At 34.3% G+C, this 23,314-nt stretch overlaps 1 protein-coding gene across 1 annotated transcript in view; it reads left to right on the top strand.

The window, feature by feature from the left end:
- Positions 1–22,980, top strand: part of C7H8orf34 (chromosome 7 C8orf34 homolog) — a 499,329-nt gene extending 476,349 nt beyond the window's left edge. The window contains exon 13 of the mRNA XM_040294025.2: positions 19,975–22,980. Within this exon, the coding sequence (XP_040149959.2) occupies positions 19,975–20,030 (56 nt within the window). The 3' untranslated portion in view covers positions 20,031–22,980. The remainder of the gene's footprint in view (positions 1–19,974) is intronic.
- Positions 22,981–23,314: the final 334 nt, after the last annotated feature.

The following is a 23,314-nucleotide window of genomic DNA, read 5'->3' on the forward strand; positions in this document are numbered from 1 at the left end:
GCTGCTCCCTCATTAATGGAATTAAAGTCCCTTAAAGAGTCTTCACACAGCATTGAGGTAGCTTTCCCTTCTGCCTTCTGTCATGTGAGAATGCACTTAAAACACATCTTGATCATGAACTAGAACTGTGATGCGTAAGTTACTCAGTTTCAGGTATTTGGTTGTAGCAGCTCAAAACAAAATCAAGTGTATCCTTCTAAAAATGTCTTCTCTGTTGTTTTTTTTTTGTCAAACTTTTACCATTAAATTAGAACAAGTTGATTTGATGCTGTAGTAATAAGTTTTAAATTATCCAGCATCACTATCAAGTAAAAAATTCAATTCTATGATGTATCAGAACTTCTTTACTCCTTGAGATGCAGGCTCAATGTCAAATCAAGGATCAAATGTTGTTTCAGAAATTCTATGATATTGAAAGGTGTTGCTTAAGGACTGCAGTTGGATGGTAGGGGACCTTGAATCGCAGCTTGAAACTGTGTTCACAATCACATTTGTATTTAAGTACATGTTCATTAAGGGAGACAGGATGGTGGAGGTTATGATGACTGAATTGATGGTCCTGCAAACTTACCTCATTACACCAAAGGTCCATATGTGGCAGAAGCCATAAAGAGGAGCTTGTGAGGGATGCTGTCACACCACTCGGATGCTGGTATTCTCAGGTAGTATCTGCTTCACTGTGGAGCAGCACCTGGACTATATGAGAAACAGGCTGCCAAATGTAGGAAGCCCCTGAGGACAGAATAAGGAAATTGGTATAGAGCTGAAGTCTTGCCAGAAGCACTGAGTTGCTCCTCCTTAGTTTCAGCACCCTTCAAGTCTAGTGTATTTCTATGGTCTAGCAATAGATCTTTATTCCTTTTTTAGATGGGTTATTCTAAACTTCTGTACTTACTATGTAAAAACCTATGTGTACTGAATTTGCTGCATCCATAACCATACAACTGTGCTTGTGATGCAAATGCTGCTGCTGACAGTAAGACCCTGCAGACCCCTCCACAAACCTATCACAGTCTGTGCCTGAATCTGTGGTTGAGCAGAGCCTATCTCCCTTGGCAATGATTCTAGTTTCCCTTTGGGCTGCAATTCTGATACCTGATGCTCTTGGCTAAGTTATTTAATTATGCCAACCTTAGTGTACTTGTCAGTGAAGTGAGATCAATAACCTCCTGTGGTTAGACAGAGCCAGTTCTCCCTGACTCATGAGAGTGAGTGTAACATTTTCAGGAATTGCATGAGTTAGTTGATATCTCCTAAGGCCTTTCTCAGTGGGCCATGTTGGGAACAGCTGCATCACAGAAATTAGCAAAAGCTCAAGTCAGGGTTCCTCCCAATCTGTCCCCACAGTTGTTAAAGTTTACCTGCCCAGTACTAGTAATACCAATCCATGGACTGTTGAGAGAATTTTTTTTTTCCTGGTATGTGGAATTGAACTCAGGAACACTCAATCACTAAGCTACATCCTCAGCCCTATTTTGTATTTTTTATTTAGAGACAGGGTCTCACTTGCTTTTGTTGAAGCTGACTTTGAACTCACGATGCTCCTGCCTCATCCTCTGGAGTCACTGGGATTACAAGTGTGCACCACCATGACCTGCCGATTGAGAAAATTGAAAGATACAATAATGTAAAGCAGTGAATGATCACAGGCTACCTCTCATGATGGCAGTTAATTAGTAGCAATGTGATTGTTAAACATAAATTGCATTATAGACTGTTTTTGTTTCCCTCTTTCATCTTCCTAATTATCCATCTCTCCTTTCCCAGGGCTGCCATAACAAAGGACCTCAAACAATGATGTAAAATAACAGAAGCTTATTGTCTCATAGTTTGGGGAACTATTTCTAAAAGAGCTGTGCTACCTCTGAAACCATTAGAATATCTCTCTGGCTCTTCCAGGCTTCTGGTGGTCTGCAGGCAAATTTTCAAATTCCTTAGCTTTTAATTATGTAAATCTCTTTTCTGTCTTTGTTGTCACATGATGTCCCCTGTGTGTCTTTGTCTTCACCTGGCCGTCTTATAAGTCATAATGGATTAGAGGTACACCCTACTCCAGTGAAACGTCATCTAATTAGTTATATCTGCAGTGACCCTGTTTCTAAGTAAGCTCACATTCTGAGATACTGGGGCTTAAGGTTTCAACCTGGACAGTCCCCAACCCAGTGAAGTATATCCATAACATCATCCAGTTTCATTTTTCGGGACAGCATTCAATAAATTACATGAGACATTCAGTACTTTATTATAATATAAGTTTTGCATTAGAAAATTTCCCCCAACTGTAGGCTGAGTACATCGAAAGTAGGTCATTACATTAAGGTATGATGTTCATTAGGCTAGAGGGATTAAATGCATCCTCAACCTATGATAGTTGCCATTTATGATAGGTTTATCAGGTTAAGACAAGAGTACCTGTGTATCTTTCTTGAGGGGAGACAATTCAAATTCCACACATTTACCTAGTAGCAATTAAAAGTTTTTTTGCAGTCTGTATTTATAGCATTGCAAGCCCATAGTTGCTTGGAATCAAACTGTTTCTTTTTTTTTCTGAGCATTTAATCAAACACCTGATTAAATTAAATTGTGATAAGACATATTCTAATGCTGAAAGAACAAAACATTTTTTGAGGTCACTCCTGGGGTGGTTAACATTGAAGAAACAAATATATATATTTGTAGAGCAATAAATGGTAAGAAATGCCATCTAAGTACAATAAAGATATATAAGAGATGAATTAGCCTCTGGGAGCTGATCAGGGAAAATAGAAGTGTAAAACACTTGCATACATATGACATGCTATATGGATGTGCAGGGGGCCATAGAAGCATATAAGATATAGAGTCTATATTTTCCTGCCACATATGGGAGACAAAGGCCATAGAAACTTCATGGAGATGATTTGAACTGAATGAAAAGTGTGGAAGAAAACTTAGGTATTCCTGTTCCTTAGCTTGTAGAATATGTGCTGATATCTTAAAAACCATTTTCAACTGCTTATTCATATGTCTTTGGAAGTCATGCTGCCCAACAGTAGATAGAGATGATAATTTTTATCTTTTAAGATGATAATATCCTAGATGACAAATCCTCTTCAGTACAGGTTGGTCTGAGACATGGATCCACTGAATTGTGCTCCAAGGATGCTTTTAAGCCATTTCTTGTATTTGTCAGATGCATAACCTGTCACTATTTGCTTCTCCATGCAACTTTAAGGTCTTTAATGATATTCATTATATTTCAAGTTCAATTGTCAATGATGTCAGAAATTTTGTTAATAACCAGCTGGTAGAAAACCTATATCCATGTCTATGAATAGGAAAGGAAATTGAATAAGTGCACATTTAATAAGCAATCATGAAAGAGGCAGTAATAACAATAAAATAAGACATTTCAGAGTTAGAAAGATAAGAAGTCTGATTCTGCTTATGTCTTTTATGAGCTGTGAGAACTCTTACTACAGTTATCTCATATGGTTATAGTTAAAATTAAATTAAAGGACACAGATAAATTGGGCACTGTAATCAGAGTAGGGCTTGTATTTCATTTGCAAAGCTCAGTTTCTATATTAACAAAGGGAGGATAAAACAAATTACATTATGGGTAAATAGGTATGAGTTGATATATTCCAATCTTCCATGACAACGTTGTCTGGGTCATAGGTTTCTGTCACAACCATTCAATACCACTGTTGTAAGCAAGAAAGTAGCCACAGACAATATGCAAATTAACATGTTTATATAAATGTGTTTATATTCCACAAAAAATTTATTAGGACTCAAATTTGAATTGATGTATTTTTATGTTATAAAGTTTAATTAATTTTTATTTATATATGCCAGTGGAATGCATTACAATTCTTATTATACATATAGAGCACAATTTTTCATATCTCTGGTTGTGCACAAAGTATATTCACACCAATTTGTGTCTTCATACATGTAGTTTGCATAGTAATGACCATGACATTCCACCATCATTTCTGACCCCATGCCCCCTCCCTTCCTCTATAACCCCTCTGCCCTATCTAGAGTTTGTCTATTACTCCCATGCTCCCTCTCCCTATCCAACTATGAAGGAGCCTCCTTATATGAGTGAAAACATTCGACATTTAGTTTCTGGGGATTGGCTAAGTTCACTCAGCATTATCTTCTCTAACCCCATCCATTTACCTGCAAGTGCCATGATTTTATTCTCTTTTAAAAGACTTTTCATTACAAATGAATTTTTTTCTAATAATTTGTAATGAAAAGTCTTTCTCACTCATGGTTTCTTAAGCAGCGACCTATACCATTTTAATATAGTCCTAGGATTCATGGACAACCTGTTTGTTTGGTGTTGATAACAGCTGCTTACAGTTGGGTTTCTCCTGTTTCTGGAATATGACCTGTGTTCTAGATCCTGTGACAATACCTACATTATGTCGCTTAACTTTCTCAGGAACACCAGGAGTTAGAAATTTCTTCTTATCTGATGAATAAATCAAAATTATAATGGCTGAATAAATATTTATTCTCTATGTTTACATTCTTGGATATTCTCTGTAAGGTGAAAGAGTTTGTCATTAGAAACTTCACTCAAAAGCTTACACTCTGAAGAGGACGGAGTATTATCAACAAATGCAAAATTGAAGCTGTAAGATCCTTACACATTGTGATAAATGCAAGGAACAAAGAAAAATGGAAGTGATTGAGAGAACAGGTCACCCAGATACAAACTTTGGATAGAGCAATCACTGGAAGTCTCTGAAGTGCTGATGTCAGAGGAGACATGCAATGAAATCAGAATAAATCAGCCATGGAAAGGGTAGGAAAGAGCGCCAGTGATGCTGTAAATTTAGGAAAACAGGTCAGTGTGTCTGGAATAGGATGCTGAACTAGAGTCAGGAGAGGCTCGTGGTGTGGGAGATGGGGAGAGCGATTAATGCAGGGCCCATAGGCCGTACCAAGATACTTACTTTTTAATACAAGCACCAAGGGAAGTCTTTAATATGGCTTTAGAAGGGGAATACTACTGAGCAGTGAATTATCTACACAGGATCGATTTCAAGGTTTGGGAATCCAGTGAGAAGCTGTCCGTAGCCCTGTGAGGGAAACAATGGTGATTTCAACAGTGGCAATGACCGAAGAAGCAGAGGAAAGTAAATTGACTTAAGATAGAGTTTGGACATATGACAGAGTGAATTTTGTAGAAATAAATAAAATAAAAGAATGAGCTCTAGTTTTCGACTTTATAGACCTAAATGGATTATGATATGATATATTCTTCTGTTGAGAGGGTGGAGATTTGGGTTGGCAAGTCAGACTTTTATTTTGATAGTGGCATTAGAGTTGACAATCATATGTTCATGTGGATATTCAAAGATTGAAATCAATTATATGATTCTGAAATTAAAAGGGAGTTTAGAATTAGAAAAATTACAAGTCACTGGCTGATGGATGATAGTCAAAACTTTGGAACCACCTGCCATTTTGTAGGGAAAATATAGAAGGAGGGCCAAGAGAAAGGCTTGGAGAGTCCAAACACAGTCGTCATGTTGGGCAATGAGAGCTGAGGACTGACCAGTGTGGGAGAAGCATTGGCAAAGTTTACCAATAAAACGCATTTGTCCCAGAAACCATGTGCAAAAAGTGTTTGAGAAAGAGTGAGAGTGAGCTGGAGATATAAGTACTCCAAGAGAGAAATAGGTCTTATATGTATGTTCTGAAGTTGTGGGACTTGGCCTTCAGGTCAATCACACCTCTCACACTACATCCTAAGATCTTACTGTAGAATCTTGTTTCCAGGTTCATAGCAGATTGCCCAACTCAGTCATGTACACAGATTCTGGTGCTTTCCTTAGCTCACAGTTGCCTCTCAATGGAGATTATACCAAAAAAAAATTGAAAATGCTTTTCTAATTTTTTAAGTTAGCACACTGTTATTGATTTGAGTTCACCTCTTTTGTTTTTGACTTTGGTTGGGGTTGATTTATTTACCCTCAACTCTTCAGTACTGAATTATCTGCAATCATTCATATTCATCCATTTCTCTACATTTTAAAATATTTTTAAGATAGAACAAAGATATTTTATGTGTCCTTTCTAATTTAATAGTTTTATTCTACTTTGATATTTAAAATAAGAAATCTGGAATAATTTTTTATTTCTTTCCTAAAAAGGCATTAGTGTTGACAATTATATATTCATGTGGATATATAATTGTCCTAAAAAGGAAGGAAATAAAAAGCAATTATAAGCACTTTAAAAACAATAAAACAAAACACAAACCTTGGGCATTGTCTTTTAAGAATAAAAGATCTATGTTACAATTCTTGTCCATAATTAAGAATTGCATGTCTTGGTGTTGTTTTATTAATTAAATGGGCACTATAAAATATTTCTTGTGATTTTATGAGTTAAATACTACAATTCAATATAAAGGTTAAGTACTCATGAAATAGATTCATAATTGGAAAGTAAGAATAACTGTATATGATACAAATGAGAATGAAGAAAATTATGAGACCAACAATAATGAATTGAGGAGTTATTGTAAATCTAGTAGCATAGCGATGTAACATAATTCTACACACTTAAAGTGTCATTAAGGGGTCCTAATGAATCAAACTATGAGAAAAATAGATTTAAACTTACAGCACATAATTAATTTTATTTAAATGATATAAAACATATTTTAAAATACTTCTACTTAAGAATTTAGAAAATGCACAATAAACACATGATATGTTTAAATGTTTAAATTACACTCAAGGAAAAAAATTAGAATTTTAATAACCTATCCTCTACGTGTGTGTGTGTGTGTTGTATATCTTTGTACATACTTTAGAAAAAGTTTATTCCTTTACAAATTTAAATTGTCTTCAAAAAGAACTTTCTAGTTATTTGTGTATTCCTCTTGAGTATTTAAGTAGTTTGTTCTCCCCAAAAGTCTACCAATAAAAGACAAGGGTGGGAATATTTGTACCCTACAATACTGCACTTTAACATGCTTGTTCATGCTTCTGATTTCTGTTTTTATATTTGAGCTTCCATATAATGTTTACCTTCTATATTTAACCATCTTTTCTTTTTTTAAAGCTGTTGTTTTAAAAATTTTTTATAACATGATTTTTCTTTCAGCTTTTCAATATAATCTTAGAAACTGATAGTACTTTGCAAGGCTAAATTTTAGTAATAAAAAGGATTGGTATCTTTTTAATACTTTATGTATATTTGCAAAGAGGTGAACTTAAGTCAGATAAAATTTATTAAAGGCCATTCCACATTTATTACATCTCAGCTGTATATGTAGATATCTGTTCTAATGCATCAAATTTTCACAGTCCCTGCATACTGCTGAGACCTATGAAACAGCTGAAGAGTATATTTACTGAGTAATACATTTGAAATGTAACTAATAAAGGAGTTGAGAAACTGAGTCCATGGTGCTAAGGAGCATCAATCAGAAGAGGTAGGAGACAGTTAATGAAGCTTCTTTTAAAATTTTTTGGCCTATATTTCTATATATATATGAAACTAGTAATATATGACCCAGGTAAATTTTTTCATGCATGTTCAGCATTGGAATGATATGTTTTTGTTATTAAAGGCAAACCTACTATGAAATTTGCATGTTTTATTTTATGTAAAATAAAATTTATTAATTAAAAATCCCCACTTGGATTGGTGGTAAATTTTAAGAGTTTCATCCAGAAGCAAAAAGTAAGGCATATTTATTTTGTGAATGCTTTAAATTGTTTTTATTTTAGAAAACAAGAAATCATTTGGAAATCAGCATGTACTATTTGGAGATAATTACAGATAAATAAATAATCTGATAAATACAGAGTAGCATCTAAGGATTATAATGCAGCAAGTGGTTATGCCCTACAGAAAAGAGCTAAGTAAGATAGTGTAGATAGCTTGGTATAGTACAGATTCACAGAGCTGGGAAAAATCTTAAGAGATTGTAAAATCTATCACTTTTATTTTATAGGTGAAAAACCTCCCAAGGTGCCCAGAAGTAAATCATATTTCAAAACTTGGACTAAAAATGAGGACCCTTGATTTCCAATGTTGTGTTCTTTCTACCACAGTACGTGATCAGTAACCTCTGATATGAAAGATGATTATTCAAGACAATGAGTGTTTATTGTTCCCAAAAGTTTGCCAATGAGAGATGAAGGTGGCAGAATGGGCCACCCTACACCATGCCACTTTGGCATTAGGACTATTTTGAACTAAAGACATTTGAAAAACAGCAGGTGCAAGGAAAATGGCAGGAAATAAGACTCTTATGTAAAAGATGTGTTCCTTGTACCATGAAGAAATAGCCTTGTCACCAGGGAGGGTGAGTGGAGGTCCAGAGAAATCTTTACCAAAACACTTGTTAAAATTACGCTTCCTTTAAGCTCCTCATATGTTTTAGGTACTTCTTTTCACAATTACGTTGGTTTGTTCAATCTTGTACTTACATCCTTGATTTTGCCACTTCTTTGGGTCTTCATGTTCCCGTGAAAGACCCAAAATGTAAAGTGCTGTATGCTGTTCTCTTGTCAATGTGTTTTAAATCAATTTAATTCTCATGCCCTGGCCAGACAGCCTAAAATGGTATAGGTAAATTTTATTTCCCCTGCAGAATTTTTTTCATGCCATATTGTCTTTGGTTGTGCATTGTACACTTTTGTCCTAAAATGCACATTAATTTTTCTTTAAGTCCTATACACGTAGGATGAATTTTGTGAATCTCAATAATTTAATATTATGCATTTTAAAAATTACATGAAGGAAAACAGAACTATGTAGATAATAAAGAAAGATGGCATGGTTCCCGAGTTCATGGAATAGCTCTTGATAAATTTTACTCCTTTATGTAGAATAAACAACACCTCCTTTAAAATCCTATCAGTGTTGAACATGTTCAGTTTTCCATATGTCCAGAGTGTAGATTAATTAGTGCTGAGCTCTTCTGTAATGTGTTTTTATGATGGATCTACAAAAGCCCACAATGCAAGAGTACTCACAAGTTCTGATTTATGAAGAATCTCCTCAGCTAGGATAAACAAAGGCACTATCACGAAGTTTGAAGTCATTCTCTCAAACACTTTCACTATTTTTGTTTAAAAAAGTTTTTTCACAGTTCAGATATAGTTTGATGTCATATTTTCATATTTTTGGTCTCCCTATGGTTGCTGGAGAGATCTAGGGATCTCTAAAAGCAAGTTTGCAACACCAACAAATCACCATATTGCATTGAAAACTCACTCATTCTTTACTTTTTAACATCTATGGATATATATTTCCAGGACTGAAGGTGTAATCTCCTATAAAAATGTTAAAATATTAAGATGTAAACTCACTCTTGTATGCCCATAATGAAGAATTGATAATGACTTTTCATTCTATTTCCACTGAGATATTTTATGAGATATTTTTCCACATAGAGACCAAAAATCATTAAAGAGACCCTATAAGAAATGTAACTTTCATCTGATATTTGAGTGGATCTTTCTTTCTCCTGACAGATTCTGATCAACTCTGGTGCCAATCTTGCCATCATATAGTTATCTGAATACTTAAGGGCACATTATGAGAGCTACTTTGAGACAAGGTTACTCTGTCTCCTGGCTTAATTTCAGTATTTCTTATTATCAGGTGGCAAAATCTTTTATATGAGTAGTTTATGATTACTAGTTCTACCTCTTGGTTGAAAAAACATATTCTTTCTAAAGACCAAGAACTTACCACAAGGAATGAGACTGAATTGAATTTATAAACATTTTATAATTTAAAGAAGCAGTTGCTAATATAAATGCTGTCCATAATCCTTAGTACCAGTCCATAGGGTCAACAGAACATAAACCAGGGATTCGCATAATTAAGCACCAGGGAAACAGTAAGGTATGGTGTTTAGGGCATAGGCTCTGGGCCAGACGATTCATAGCTATGAAATCTCAAGTATGTTTCTTCAACTTTAAGCCTCCACTTATTCAGCTGTAATAAGGGAAAATTATTACTTACCTGTTAAGAATTATTAGGAGGATAAATGAGTATATTTTTAAATTGAGTAACACCATGCCTGAGACAGAGTTAAGTACTGAATAATAGTTGTTTTGTTTTATTATTAATTGATAGATATGGACTACATATGTCCAGACTCAAGAATGCATATTTCAAATTAGAAGAAAAAGTTTTTTAAAGCCTGAGTTCAGAAATAAGTTGAGAGGTATAACCTGTTTCCTATACTACAAACCTGTCTAGCATATTACTGTACTGAATACTGTAGGCAATTTTGACAAATGATAAATATTTGTGGATCTAAATATGGAAAATATGTAGTAAAAATATAGTACAAAACAATAAAAAATGCTATGCCTGTCTATGGTACTACCATGAGGGCTGTTTTCAGGACTGGAAGTTGCTAGGGGGCAAGTGAGTGGTAAGTGAATGTGAAGGCCCTGGACATTAGTGTCCACTACCACAGACATTATAAACACCACACACTTAGGCTGCACTAAATTTATAAACATTTTTTTTCAATTAAAGGTAACCTTTGCTTACTGTAACTTGTTTATGTTTTTTTTTCATGTTTTGACTCTTATAATCACACTTAACATGAAACAAATGGTGATCACTACAAGAGCATTTTATTTCCTTTAAATCCTATTCTATAATATTTTCCTACTTTAAAAATTTTTATTTTTATCTTATAAAACTTTTTTTTTAGAAACTAAAAGGAGAACACATTTATTAGCCTAGGCCTGCATAGAATTGGGATCATCAGTATTACTGGCTTCTACCATTGAATCGTGTTGCACTGAAGGTCTTTAGGCACAGTAACAAGGGCAGAGCTGTCATTTCCTATGATAACAATGCCTATTTCTGAAATCTCTCCTGAAGGACCTGCCTGGGACTGTTTACAGTTAACTTTATACACATATACATATGTACATATATATCCACACATATACATGTTATATATATGTATGTGTGTGTGTATACATATATACATATATACACACACACACATATATATATAAAGGGAATACAATCTAAACAATAAAAAGTATAGTAGAAGAAATGTAGAAATCAGTATCATAGCCAATTATTACCATTGTTGTGTATTACGTACTATCCATAATTATATGTCCTCTACTTTTATACATATGGCATAGAATTGTTTATACCAGCACCAATAACCACAAACACGTGAGCCATGAGTTGCACTGGCATTCTAATAGCTGTGAAGCCAGTAGGCAATAGGGATGTTTCAGCTCCATCATAGTCTGTGGACCACCATGGTCTCTGCAGTTCACCACTGACTGAAACATTGTGATGCAGTATGCAACTCTATCAAAACATTAAGTGGTACCTCATAAGTATACAAAAATTACATGTTGCCAATATTTAATTTAAAAAGACTAAAAAGTAAATCTGAATCATGAACAAACTTTCACTTAGTGACTGGCTCAGAAAAGTAAAAGCCACAGGGAGAAAGCATGCTTGTCAGGAGAAGCTATAGATCAATGTTTAGGATGTTGACTTTTCCACTTCCTGTCTTTGGTTTCCTTTGTCTTTCTGTTTTTATATGGTGATATCATTTAATGTATACTAATAATAGAGTTAGCATTATTTCTGCAACAGGGAGATAATAGAGATGACTACTCATGTCTCACTTTCATGTTTTCTTGTATAACATACTACTATATTGCCACATTGGCAAAGATCATTGGTATATTTTTCTTTCCTTTCTATGTCAGAAGCACCATCACCCTCCAGCATGGTGTGGGCTGGTGATAGAGTATTTAAGAACAAGGATGCACAGGGTTTCAAATTCCAGCTCTTCCTCTTACTAGTTGGTTTAACCTCCGGCAAGTTAAGTAAGTTTTCTCTGGATGCTTTTTCTCATTTGCAAAATTAGGATAATAACAGAGTTGGGAAAATTAAGTAAGAAAATGTAGCATATTGTTTGTTCCATCATATGTCAAAATTTAATGACATACAATAAACTCTTACTGACAGTTGTATCAATATTTTCTATTTTTCTGTATCTGGAAAGATCTGGTAAATTGAGATTATGTCATTACACTGACATAAAAGAAAAATCACAGATGGCTCCACTGGGATTAAAAGAGTTTAAGTTGAGCAAATTTATGGATCTCATACACTTTGAACTTCCCTCTTCATTCCTTTACCATGTACTCATAATCAATAAATGTTTCCAAGCAGGTGCTATAATGATGATTTGTGAAAGGAAGGAAGGAAGGAAGGAAGGAAGGAAGGAAGGAAGGAAGGAAGGAAGGAAGGAAGGAAGGAAGGAAGGAAGGAAGGAAGGAGGGAAAGAAGAAGAGTAATTTCTTCAGTTCAAATCCATATCAACACAGGAGTGGTTTAGACTCATTCGTAGAAGTCCACTCAATGCCTTTGTCTATGTTTCCATATTTTCTAGGAATCATCACCTCTTTCTTTCTTTCCTTCCTCATCTTACAACTAGTCATCCAAGGTCTTTTTAATTCTATTCACTGTCTTAGAAACCCATCCTTTCTTCTCTGTACCCACAGCATTGTGTCATTTCTTGTCTGGATTATTACCAGGAGTTGTTACTGCTGTTTCCACTTCCACTCCCTAATCTATGTTTTGTCTCTCAATACTTTGAAAATACAAATCTGATTGTGTCACCCCCTCTGAAAACGAGCAGTGATTCTTTGTGATTCATGGAATTGATTATGAATTTTCTAGATTGACCCACTAGAGACTGTTGCTCACTTTTTCTTTGATAATAGAGCCACTCCCTCCTGCCACTTGGACATAGCTGCTTACAATGAAGACCAGTTTTTCAGGTTTCCTTGTAGATCACTGTGCATTTAGCACTCAGTTCTGGTCAAGGGGATGTAAGCAGGAGTGTCATATACTACTTCTTATTGTCCTTGAAAGATACTAATATTGTTTGTGCCCCTCCAAAATCCATATGTTAAAATTCTAACCTACTGTTGCTCTGTAGTATAGTTTGAAGTCTGGTATCACCTGATTCACACTTCCTACATCGATGTTCACAGCAGCACAATTCACAATAGCAAGACTGTGGAACCAACCTAGATGCCCTTCAATAGACGAATGGATAAAAAAAATGTGGCATTTATACACAATGGAGTATTACTCTGCATTAAAAAATGACAAAATCATAGAATTTGGAGGGAAATGGATGGCATTAGAGCAGATTATGCTAAGTGAAGCCAGCCAATTCCCTAAAAAACAAATGCCAAATGTCTTCTTTGATATAAGGAGAATAACTAAGAACAGAGTAGGGATGAAGAGCGTGAGAAGAAGACTAACATTAAACAGGGATGAGAGGTGGGAGGGAAAAGGAGAAGGGAAATTGCATGGAAATGGAAGGAGACCCTCAGGGTTATACAAAATTACATACAAGAGGAAGTGAGGGGAAAGGGAAAAATAATACAAGGGGGAGAAATGAATTACAATAGACGGGGTAGAGAGAGAAGAGGAGAGGGGAGGGGAGGGGAGGGGGGATAGTAGAGGATAGGAAAGGCAGCAGAATACAACAGACAAGAGTATGTCAATATGTAAATCAATGGAAGTGTAACTGATGTGATTCTGAAATCTGTATACGGGGTAAAAATGGGAGTTCATAACCCACTTGAATCAAAGTGTGAAATATGATATATCAAGAACTATGTAATATTTTGAGCAACCAATAAAAAAGTAATCTAGGGATGACAAAAAAAATCTAACCTACAATGGAAGACAATTGTGGGATGGGAGCTTTGGTAGGTGATTTAGTAGGCAGAACCTCCATTCATTGGGGTTAATGCCCTTGTCAAAGAGACCTGGAGAACTCCTTCATTCTTTTACTCAGGAGAAGACATAACAGGGAGAACCAGCAGGTCCTCCCCAGACACCAAATCTACCAGCATCTTGGTCTTGAACTCCCAGCCTCCAGAACTGTGAGAAATTAATTCCTATAATTTATAAGCCCAGTCTATGGTATTTTGTTATAGCAACTCAAACAGACTGACAGGGAGGTAGTATGTACTTCTTCCCTTTTTATTTTCCTAATAACTGAATTATAGATCAGAGGGTTGGCTGGCACTAGAATCCATTTTTTGAACTTGTGATGAGATAAGAGTACCTAAAAAGAATCTGAATTTATTAAACTTGCCTTAGACAGGTTTCACCAGTAAATAACATAGGTGTGAGATAAATAAACTTCTGTATTTTATATTATTTTGGATTTCTGACACATTGAGACAAACTAAATCTTAACATATGTAGTAACCATTATCTTCAAAGTTCTGTTTAATTTTTGAATTTCACATTCTATCTTTTTCCTATTGAACTTTTCTCTATGGCAATACTGAATTACAGGAAACCCTCACATCTTGGAGTAGCGTCAGAACTGCTTTTGTTCATGTTATTTCCTTTGCCTAACATCACATCCCTCACAGCCCTGGTTGTATTGATTTGAATTTTGCAATTATTACTTAAAGTATCCAACCATCATTTCTCATAGCAAACAATCACTGAAAAAAAGAAAGAAAAAGAAAAAGAAACAATCACTGCAACCACTTCCATACAAGATTATTTTGCACTCTGTGTGTGTGTGTGTGTGTGTGTGTGTGTGTGTATGTCTTTTTCTTTCTCTTTCTCAACTTCTGGATTTGTTACTGTCTTTTATTACTTATACATCATTTCATCATTCATAAACATTGGCATTATTTATTTATATGTGTTTATTTCCCATTAATCCTTGAGGGTGGGGATTCTCTCCTATATGTTTACAATATCTAGCAGTCTCTGGCAATTCATAGGTAAGTAATCAACAAAAATGTGTTGAAATGCAGTTTTGACTTCATATGGCATAATCATATTTCTGGAATTTCAGCTAGAAGTAATGCTGTTTATATAGCATTCTCAGTTCAAAGGAAAAAAAGGATATTCACTGATGCCATTACAGACTCTTCAAAATTCCCAATTTTTCAGCTGCATGTTATTTAAAAGACTGAGTGTTTTTATTTAGAGAGATACATTTAGTTCTAAAAATGCTTCATATTAAGATTGTTTCCTTAGAACATTAAAGTTGCATTTAATTCATCTGGACACAGTGGCTCACACTTGAATTCCAATAAATCTAGAGGTTGATGCAGGAGGATCACAAATTTGAGGCCAGTCTCTGCAATTCATTGAGCCCTCAGCAACTTAGCCAGACCCTGTCTCCTTAATAAGTAATAAAAGGGCTGAGGTTGTAACTCAGTCTTAAAGCCCCTGGGTTCAATTCTTGATAACAATAAAAAAAGGAAAAATAAAAAGAAGAAAAAAATATATATATACACATAGCATTTAGTTCTAGGCTAATGAAAATTTCAAAATTTACAAAAATAGAATTTTAAATCTATTATCTTTTAAGTATATTGCTTTTTTTCTAATATCAGTTTTTCCCTCTATAAAATTTTACATCATGAAATTATACTCAAAACATCAATTTTCAAAAAATACCTGCAAAATATTCTCCTTTATAGCCACTTTATTAAGCTAATCTACCTTCTGTTCTTATAGATTTGTTAAAGTTGAATATTTCATAAAAATGGAATCATGTAGCATGTTGTGTTTTATAATTGTATTCTTTCACTTAGCATAGTACCTTCAAAGTTCATTCATGTTGAAGTACTTTATATTTCTTTAGTTTGCCTAATAATATTCTTTTTTAGCAGTTATTCCACTTTGTGTTTTTCTATCTAGCAGCTGAAGGATATTTGGATTGTTTCTGCTTTTTGGCTTTTATTAGTAATAATGCTATGAACAGTTTTTTTTGTATAAACAAATGTTAAAATTTCTCTTGGGTGTGTCCCAAGAATGGATTATAGGATAGTCTAGTAGCCCTGTTTTTTCAAACAGGAACTGTCAGTTTTCAAAAATGGCTGCACCATTTCACAATGCATAGCAATGTATGAGGGTTTCAATTTCTCCACATCACCACTTACTCTTGTTATTGTCTTTTATATTATAACTGTTCTAATGGGTGTTAAGAAGTATCTTACTGTGGTTTCAATTTGTTTTTCCCAAATGACTAATGATGTCAAATACCTCATTATGTTCTCTGGCCATGATATACCTTTGAAAATTTTGAATCTGTTTCTAAATTGAATGTCACCTTCATATTTTTTGTTTGTATAATTTAGTGTGCAATACTCCATTGTTAGCACATTCTGGAGAAATTCTATGTCACATGGCAAAAATAGAATAGGAAGAGACCTTAAGAATTTTCAAGTGAAATATCCTTAATTTATAGCTGAAAGTATTAATAGCCAGAGAGGTTAAGCGATTGCCAACTGGGGTAAATCAGTCTAGATTTAGAAAGTAATTGTTACCTTTAAATCACAATAGGCTCTTTGCAAAACACAAAGTAGAAAGGTGCCTTGCCAAAGACATCAGCTCTCATTTCATAGTTGTTTTGGTGGCAGTAGAATTGATGGAAGTAAAGTGTTCTGCTTTACTTTTAGTCACCTAAAGAAATTGATAACAGTTTGAATTTGTCCACTTTATCTCAGCAGATGACCCAGACCTAGCAATTCATCTGCTGTTCATAGCAAAGAAGTTTGATAATTTTAAAATACATCACTTGAAGAAAGATATCTAGTTCATCCTTTGCTGGATGAGAACCAGGATACTGAACTCTCGCAACTTCTTTACTTGGATTTTTTAAGGCAAATGTCTGCAGTGCCTGATGCAATTATCCTGGGAGTTGTTCATTTCTAGTAAAACTATACTCAGGAACTCTTGAATGGATAACAATTAGGCAGGCTGTGTAGGGTACACTGTTTGCATAGATGGACTTGTATGAATATACAGAATATTTAGATACAACTCATTAGTTTTTTTCTCTGAGTTTTCATTTCCCAAATGTTATTATTCATGAATTTCCAAACCTAAGGCATCTCTGAGATGCAACAATGAACCATAACCACAGCAATGTGGTTAACTTCTAGAATAGTAATTACCTGAGCTATTTTGCATCTAAAAGATATGCAGTTAAATGACAAAAGAACACAGCAGAAGTATAAATAATTTCTCTAATTACAACAGTTGAATCTAAGTTACATTAATCTAAGGACTTATGTTTTGTTTTAATGACTGGTAAAATTGCTGTAAAGATTGCATTTGTTTCTTCATTAATGTTGCCATTCAAATACAGCCATTATATGATTAATGAAAATAATAAAAAAATTTTCCTCAGAGGAACTAAAGTTAATATCATCAAAATGCATGCTTTCCAACAAAATACCTTAGAATTCCATCTGGTGCTCTAGAGACATGAAAATATCAACAAAATTACCTGTCTCATTCCTCTTTTTGCCTAGCCCCAAATGAAACCACTTGGAAGGTGCTATCATACATTCTGTTTGCTTCTTATTCTAGAAAGAATAGACCAAGGGACCAAGCTATCAGCCAAGAGAGTAGGTATAAAGATTGGAATTATAATGTTTATTTGTAAAACATCAGTAAAAATGCACCTGGTGGAGATAGAAGTTAAAATGAACTCATTCAGCAAATTACATTCAGCCTGTGAAAGATTCCACTCCTTCTACAGAGATTCTCCACTGGGCTTTCGTAACTTATGTTTTGTATCAGTATCTTCTAAAAGTATGCATGAATGAGACAGGAACATATCTTCATGGGGTAAGTATCCCTCTCTACCAACACAAAGCTGAAATTTGTGAAACTATAAACAATTTTGCAAACTTTCCCAGAAAGACCAGCTTGAAGCATGGATTCCTTTATTTTTATGCCTTTATTCCACAATCCTAATATGTTTTTAGATGCAACTAAAAGAGTCATTCCAACATTCCAAATGTACATGCTACATTTATGAATCTGTAAAACATGTTTGAGGAATATCACATTTTCAGAAATATGACATTTATGGGAAAATATTAATAGAATATGGTTTTAATCTATTGTTATGGAACTCTTGGAAAAAAAACCCTCTGGTACCTTTAAAGATGTATGGGAAGCAATGGAAGATCCCTTGTGTGTAATATTTATCCCATTACCTGAAGAAGAGAAAGAATATAAAAACAATTTACGTGACTTTTGAGAGATTGTTCTCTGGACTTCAATTCTGCCATCTATAAAATAGGGGACTTAGATCCATAGACATTGGGATTCTGTACTTCTTTTATCTCTTGATTTAGAGAGTGAAGCTAGTTTGGGAATCTTGTCATTAACCATAAAAGGAATACCTAGGAACTGTACACTTTAAAAAATAAGTATTTAGGGTATTTTGTGTTTGGTGATAGTTAGTAATGGAGAAAATGTCTCAGTAATTATAATGTTAGAAAAGTTACCATATTTTCAACACATTCTAAGGATCTACTGTAAGATATTAATATAAGTGTAAATTTCATTATGGAAGGAAAATTCATGATTTAATTACATTATCAAATAATTTTTCCACAAGTAGTTTTTTCCGTATTTTTGTATTAGGTTATCTATTTATTCTCAACAGAGAATTTGAATACAAAAGCAAAGAGCCCTAATTGGCAACGACATTTGAAGCAACTTTATCTTTCCTTTGTATTTTTCTTTGAAGTTTTTAAACATATTATCCTATTTGTGAATATGTAGTGTTATTAAAATCAAAGGTGTCACACCAGAAATTTTTCTAAATAAACATCTTTTAAAATATTTCTGAACTTGTTCTTATTGACCTGCTTTCTCTTTCAAGTTAAGTGGAAATTTATAAGTGATTTCTATTCCACATTCTGTGCCTTTTTATTTGACCCTTTTAAAATATTAAAGTTCTCAAAGTACAGAAATTACATGGTTTATGTAAAGAAAAAAATGATTTTCTGTAAACAACCCTAAAAACTAGAAAGAATTCCAAGCTTCCATTTATTATTCACGGTAGTAAGTGAAATAAGGCTCTTGACACTTGTTTTGTATGAAATCTGGTATGATTTGAAGATGCTCTTAAGACTTTACTTTATTAGTACCTGTCAGCTACTTAAAACCCTTGCTACAGCCAGCTTTCCTTTCTCATGAAAAAAATCCCAACATAAATTTCTTTATATCTGAAAGCTAAACTATAATTATTTCTTTAAATATTTAAAGAAATAAGAGCTTTTATCTCAGAATTTTTCTTATTCCTCTCCTCTCTCTTTTTCTACATAATTTTACTTAGTTATACATAGATATAATACAAGTTAATGCTTTTAGTTCATTCAGTTTTATTTCCCAGTCATTCAACAAATATCTATTGAACATTATAATAGCCAAAAAACTACAGAATCTGTGAAAGATATAATTAAATAATAAATTGACTCTACTTACACTTCAGTACAGCAACTAACTCTTAATATAAGTTGAATACAAGGGAAATAAATGGTTTACTTTTTCTTCCACCTATTATCTGGAAACATGAAAAAGGAAAATTACAAACAAGAAAGATGCTAATGCTTTTAGCTAAGATGAGAATTAAATTTTAATCTATTCTCATAAAAAATAGTGTATTACTTCAGGGATTTGGAAATGTGTATATTGGATTTCTTTTTTTTTTTTTTGCAGCCCTGTTGTGGAGTTGGATGAATAGTGTCGTTTGCTACACAACTTGACAGATGCAATAATAGTGGAAAGTTCAGAGTCATTAGTAAACACACAGGAGGGATATCATGGCTTGGAAATATTCAACAGCAGCAAGAACTTAGTTGTGGTTCTGAGGTTAAGCAGGGATAACCATGTGGACAGAGAATGGGTTGAGGGTGGCAATAATGAATCAGAAGCAGAGGCATGTTCAGTCCACATACCCATTTGGACTAAGAGACTCTAATGCTCATTAATAAAAAATGTAAAAATAACTTTTTCTTTATTTCCAATAGCAAAATAGGTATCCTGACCACAAATCCACTATGGTGTGAATTTTTATAAGTACATTTCTTTTCATGTTCAGAAGTTGTTTTGATTTTTCTTCTCTCTGTTTTGCAGGACTATGTTACCCTCTAAGGAAGTACTGCCTCCTAGCAGAGGAGGTTTGCTATTAAATGAAGTCAGTGCACATTTCTGGGACAGTCAACAGAGTTGCAGGAAGCTGATGGTTTTCATGGGGTCTAGATGAGAAAGAAGGAGCATATTGATGATAAAATCATCTTTGATGGATATCTGTTCAAGCTCAGATTGTACCCTGAAATATGGCATTTTGGGCAGGCTGAGTGTTTTGAACTAAACAAGAATAAAGTTTGATGTCCTGTCCTCTTGTCACCAAAGACTTTGTCACAAACTGGCATCTATTCTCCTGAGCAGTTCTCAGAGGCAACTCTCAGTACCTGGCATTTTATCTGCAACAAGACAACCTTGATCCGCCATTCATCTTCTTTCTTCACTGCCCATAACTTGTGGCCCCTTATCACAGCAGCCCTTATTTCTTTCTGTAGCTCAAGATGGTATGAAAACTCTAATCATTTGGCCCTTCTTCTAGTCATATCTTATGGAACTCCTATTCATAAACATGTAATGAAAGTAGTTTTCTTCTGTTAATCTATGTCAGTTTATTTTATAGACTTGATTACCAAATCTTCAGAGGGTAAAAAGAAATTTTTCCTCTCCTAATCAAATGAAGTTGCAAAATAAAGAAGCCTACGAAAAAGGTTTACAAGCATCTACCTTCATTTGTTAGTGAAAGCAAGTGATTATGACTAAAAAACTATGCGAGAGAAACAACTTCTTCCAAATATGAAGGAGTAGCTAGAATAAAACTTACCTTCTGACTATAAAACAGCAAAGAACACAAATAATATGTATTATGCAATTGTTTTCAGGAATGAGGATAACAGTTAAGAATTAAGAAGCCTCAGAGAATGGTGGCTAAGGAGTCAGGTCATAAAATTAGCCAAGTTTTCCTCCTTCAGGCAGATTTTAGATTATGATCCAAGGATAGAACTCAAAATAGTGCAGAATGATATAAATTGATTAAAAAAATGAAATTTGGAGAGGCAATAGTTGCTGGAATTTGCAGTATAACCTACCGGGAGATTGACCTATGAAGAGAAAGAATCCCAGAGATTTTCAAGAATTTCCTTTGAGTCATTGGCTAAATACTAATTAGGGCAAAATTAGGGTAAGATTCCATAAGGCTATAAAAAGAGTGATTGCCAGTAAACTATAAGAGGAAAACTTCCTAAGGTCATATAGTTCTGGGAAGTACTTGAGTTCCAACCATATAAGACAGAAAGAGAAGGAGGAGAAGGAAAAGGAGAAGTTTGTTAACTTCTAAGAAGAGCAGAAAGTTTTCATACTTAAATTTTAATATAAATTAATACTTCCAGAGATAATACTTCATTGTTTAGCTGTATTAGTCAAATGAGTGTATTTGGAAACTGTTTGTAAAGCCAGATTTGAAATAAAAATATGTGTTTTGGCAATTGATACAATTGGACCACACTTATTTGTAATATATACTCTCACCTTTGCCAAGTTATCTCAGAGTACATGATGTAGTTTGTGAAAATTTTCTCAAAATTCAGTTTTGTATACAATACTCCAAATGGTTTGTGTTCATCCATAAAGAAATAAAACTGTTAAGTGACTCTGCTGACTGCTACAATGAGGTATTTCCAAAAAAGCCCTTGTAACTAAAATATAGCACTTATAATTAATCCCTTTAAAATTAGTTGTACATGTATGTGTATTTCTATTGAACATAATTAGCTAACCACAGCTCACAACTTATGCCCATATGCTCCATGTAATCTGTTTATAGAACAGGTCAGATGACATAATATAGATTTTGGCCAGTAATCACATTCTCTTTCCACAAACAACATCTGAAATGATAAAGACAACATCCACATGAATAGCTTCCAACAGGTAAAATTATTATAACCCACATTTGCCAACTCAACTTTAATCCCATTTTGTTGGTCAAATATTTTGAGAAGGAGATGTATGATTCTAGCACGTGGCTCAGTACTTCACTTCAACAGGAAAGTAACTCTCAGGCATCAAGGATGTAGGACCAGGGAACACTGCAACTGGAGAGGACAAGGATGTGTGAGAAAGCTGAGCTGGGGGTGGAGCCACATGCTCCAGGTTGGCCTTGTGATAGAAATGCCAATCCAAAGCCTTGATTTCACACAGCCTTGATCTCATTGTCCCTACTTGCCAGTTCCAGTAAAAGGTGCTCCCTCCTTTTGCTCCCCCTCCAAAAATGTTATCAAAAGATGCAGAGTTTTCCCTTCTCTGCTTTCTACCCCATGACAGTACGGAAATCACTGTCATGTCCCCAGAATGGAAGAACTTGTCTCTTCTCTAGTTTTATTCACAGTGATGAATATATTACCATTAATTTCTGACTTTTTTAAAAAAAATATATCCTTCTGGGGTCCCAACTGTCATTAAGTGGATCTCTAGTTATTTTTCAACAACATTAAATATTCTTTGTAATATTCATGATATGCTTTGGGATCCATGTTCTGATAAATTATGCTAATTGGAATGCTGTTATTTTCCTTGTTGATATAATTACTTATCTTGCTGTTCCTGGTTATTTTCTTAAGTTTGATAGATCATTTGATATGTTTTCAGTGCATAACAAAATAAATACTCTCATTAGATTTTTAAAGTAATACTAACTCATTTAACAAAACTCTTACCATTATAGTATAGTTTACATATTAACCTCAGGCAATTTTGCCTTCTAAAAAGATTGTACAATAACATATATTCTTAGTTCTGGGGCATGGATAGGAATCTGTTTCTCTTCAATTCTTCCTCGGGACCACTCCAGAGAATGCCTGTAAAGCCAGAAAGTCCAGTTCCAGCAAGTGACTTCAGGTGTCCACGTTAGCACTTCCATCCCCCATCAAAAAGACATTGGGATCTTCCATGTGCCACAATGCTTGGGTGAAGGGGAATACTGTGAGCAATTTGCTTCTGAGATCTATTTGTATGAGTTTGTCTTTTTATTAATAAAAGAGAATATGTCCATCTGCCTTATAGAGTTGTTGATAGTTTCAGCTAGACCATCACCTGGTACATAGTAAGAACTCAAATCAGGTTAAATGCTTTAACCTCAAATCTCCTGAAAGGAGGGGTAGGTGACATATGAGATAATTACTTTATGTTCAAGAGATCAGGAGATATCAAGGAAATTTAAATTATTCAAGATAGGAAATATAATAAACCACTAACTATAGAATGTATTTTCATAGGAGGATTCATGAATAGGAGACTAGTAAAGAAAGATACTAGCAAAATATTCTCAAGTTCTTCCTTTCAAATGAGTCCACTATGGCTTAGTGCAGTTAGAGTGGCTTGCGCTGGTGATATA

The sequence above is a fragment of the Ictidomys tridecemlineatus genome, chromosome 7 (assembly GCF_052094955.1).
Source record: "Ictidomys tridecemlineatus isolate mIctTri1 chromosome 7, mIctTri1.hap1, whole genome shotgun sequence".
NCBI lineage: Eukaryota > Metazoa > Chordata > Mammalia > Rodentia > Sciuridae > Ictidomys > Ictidomys tridecemlineatus.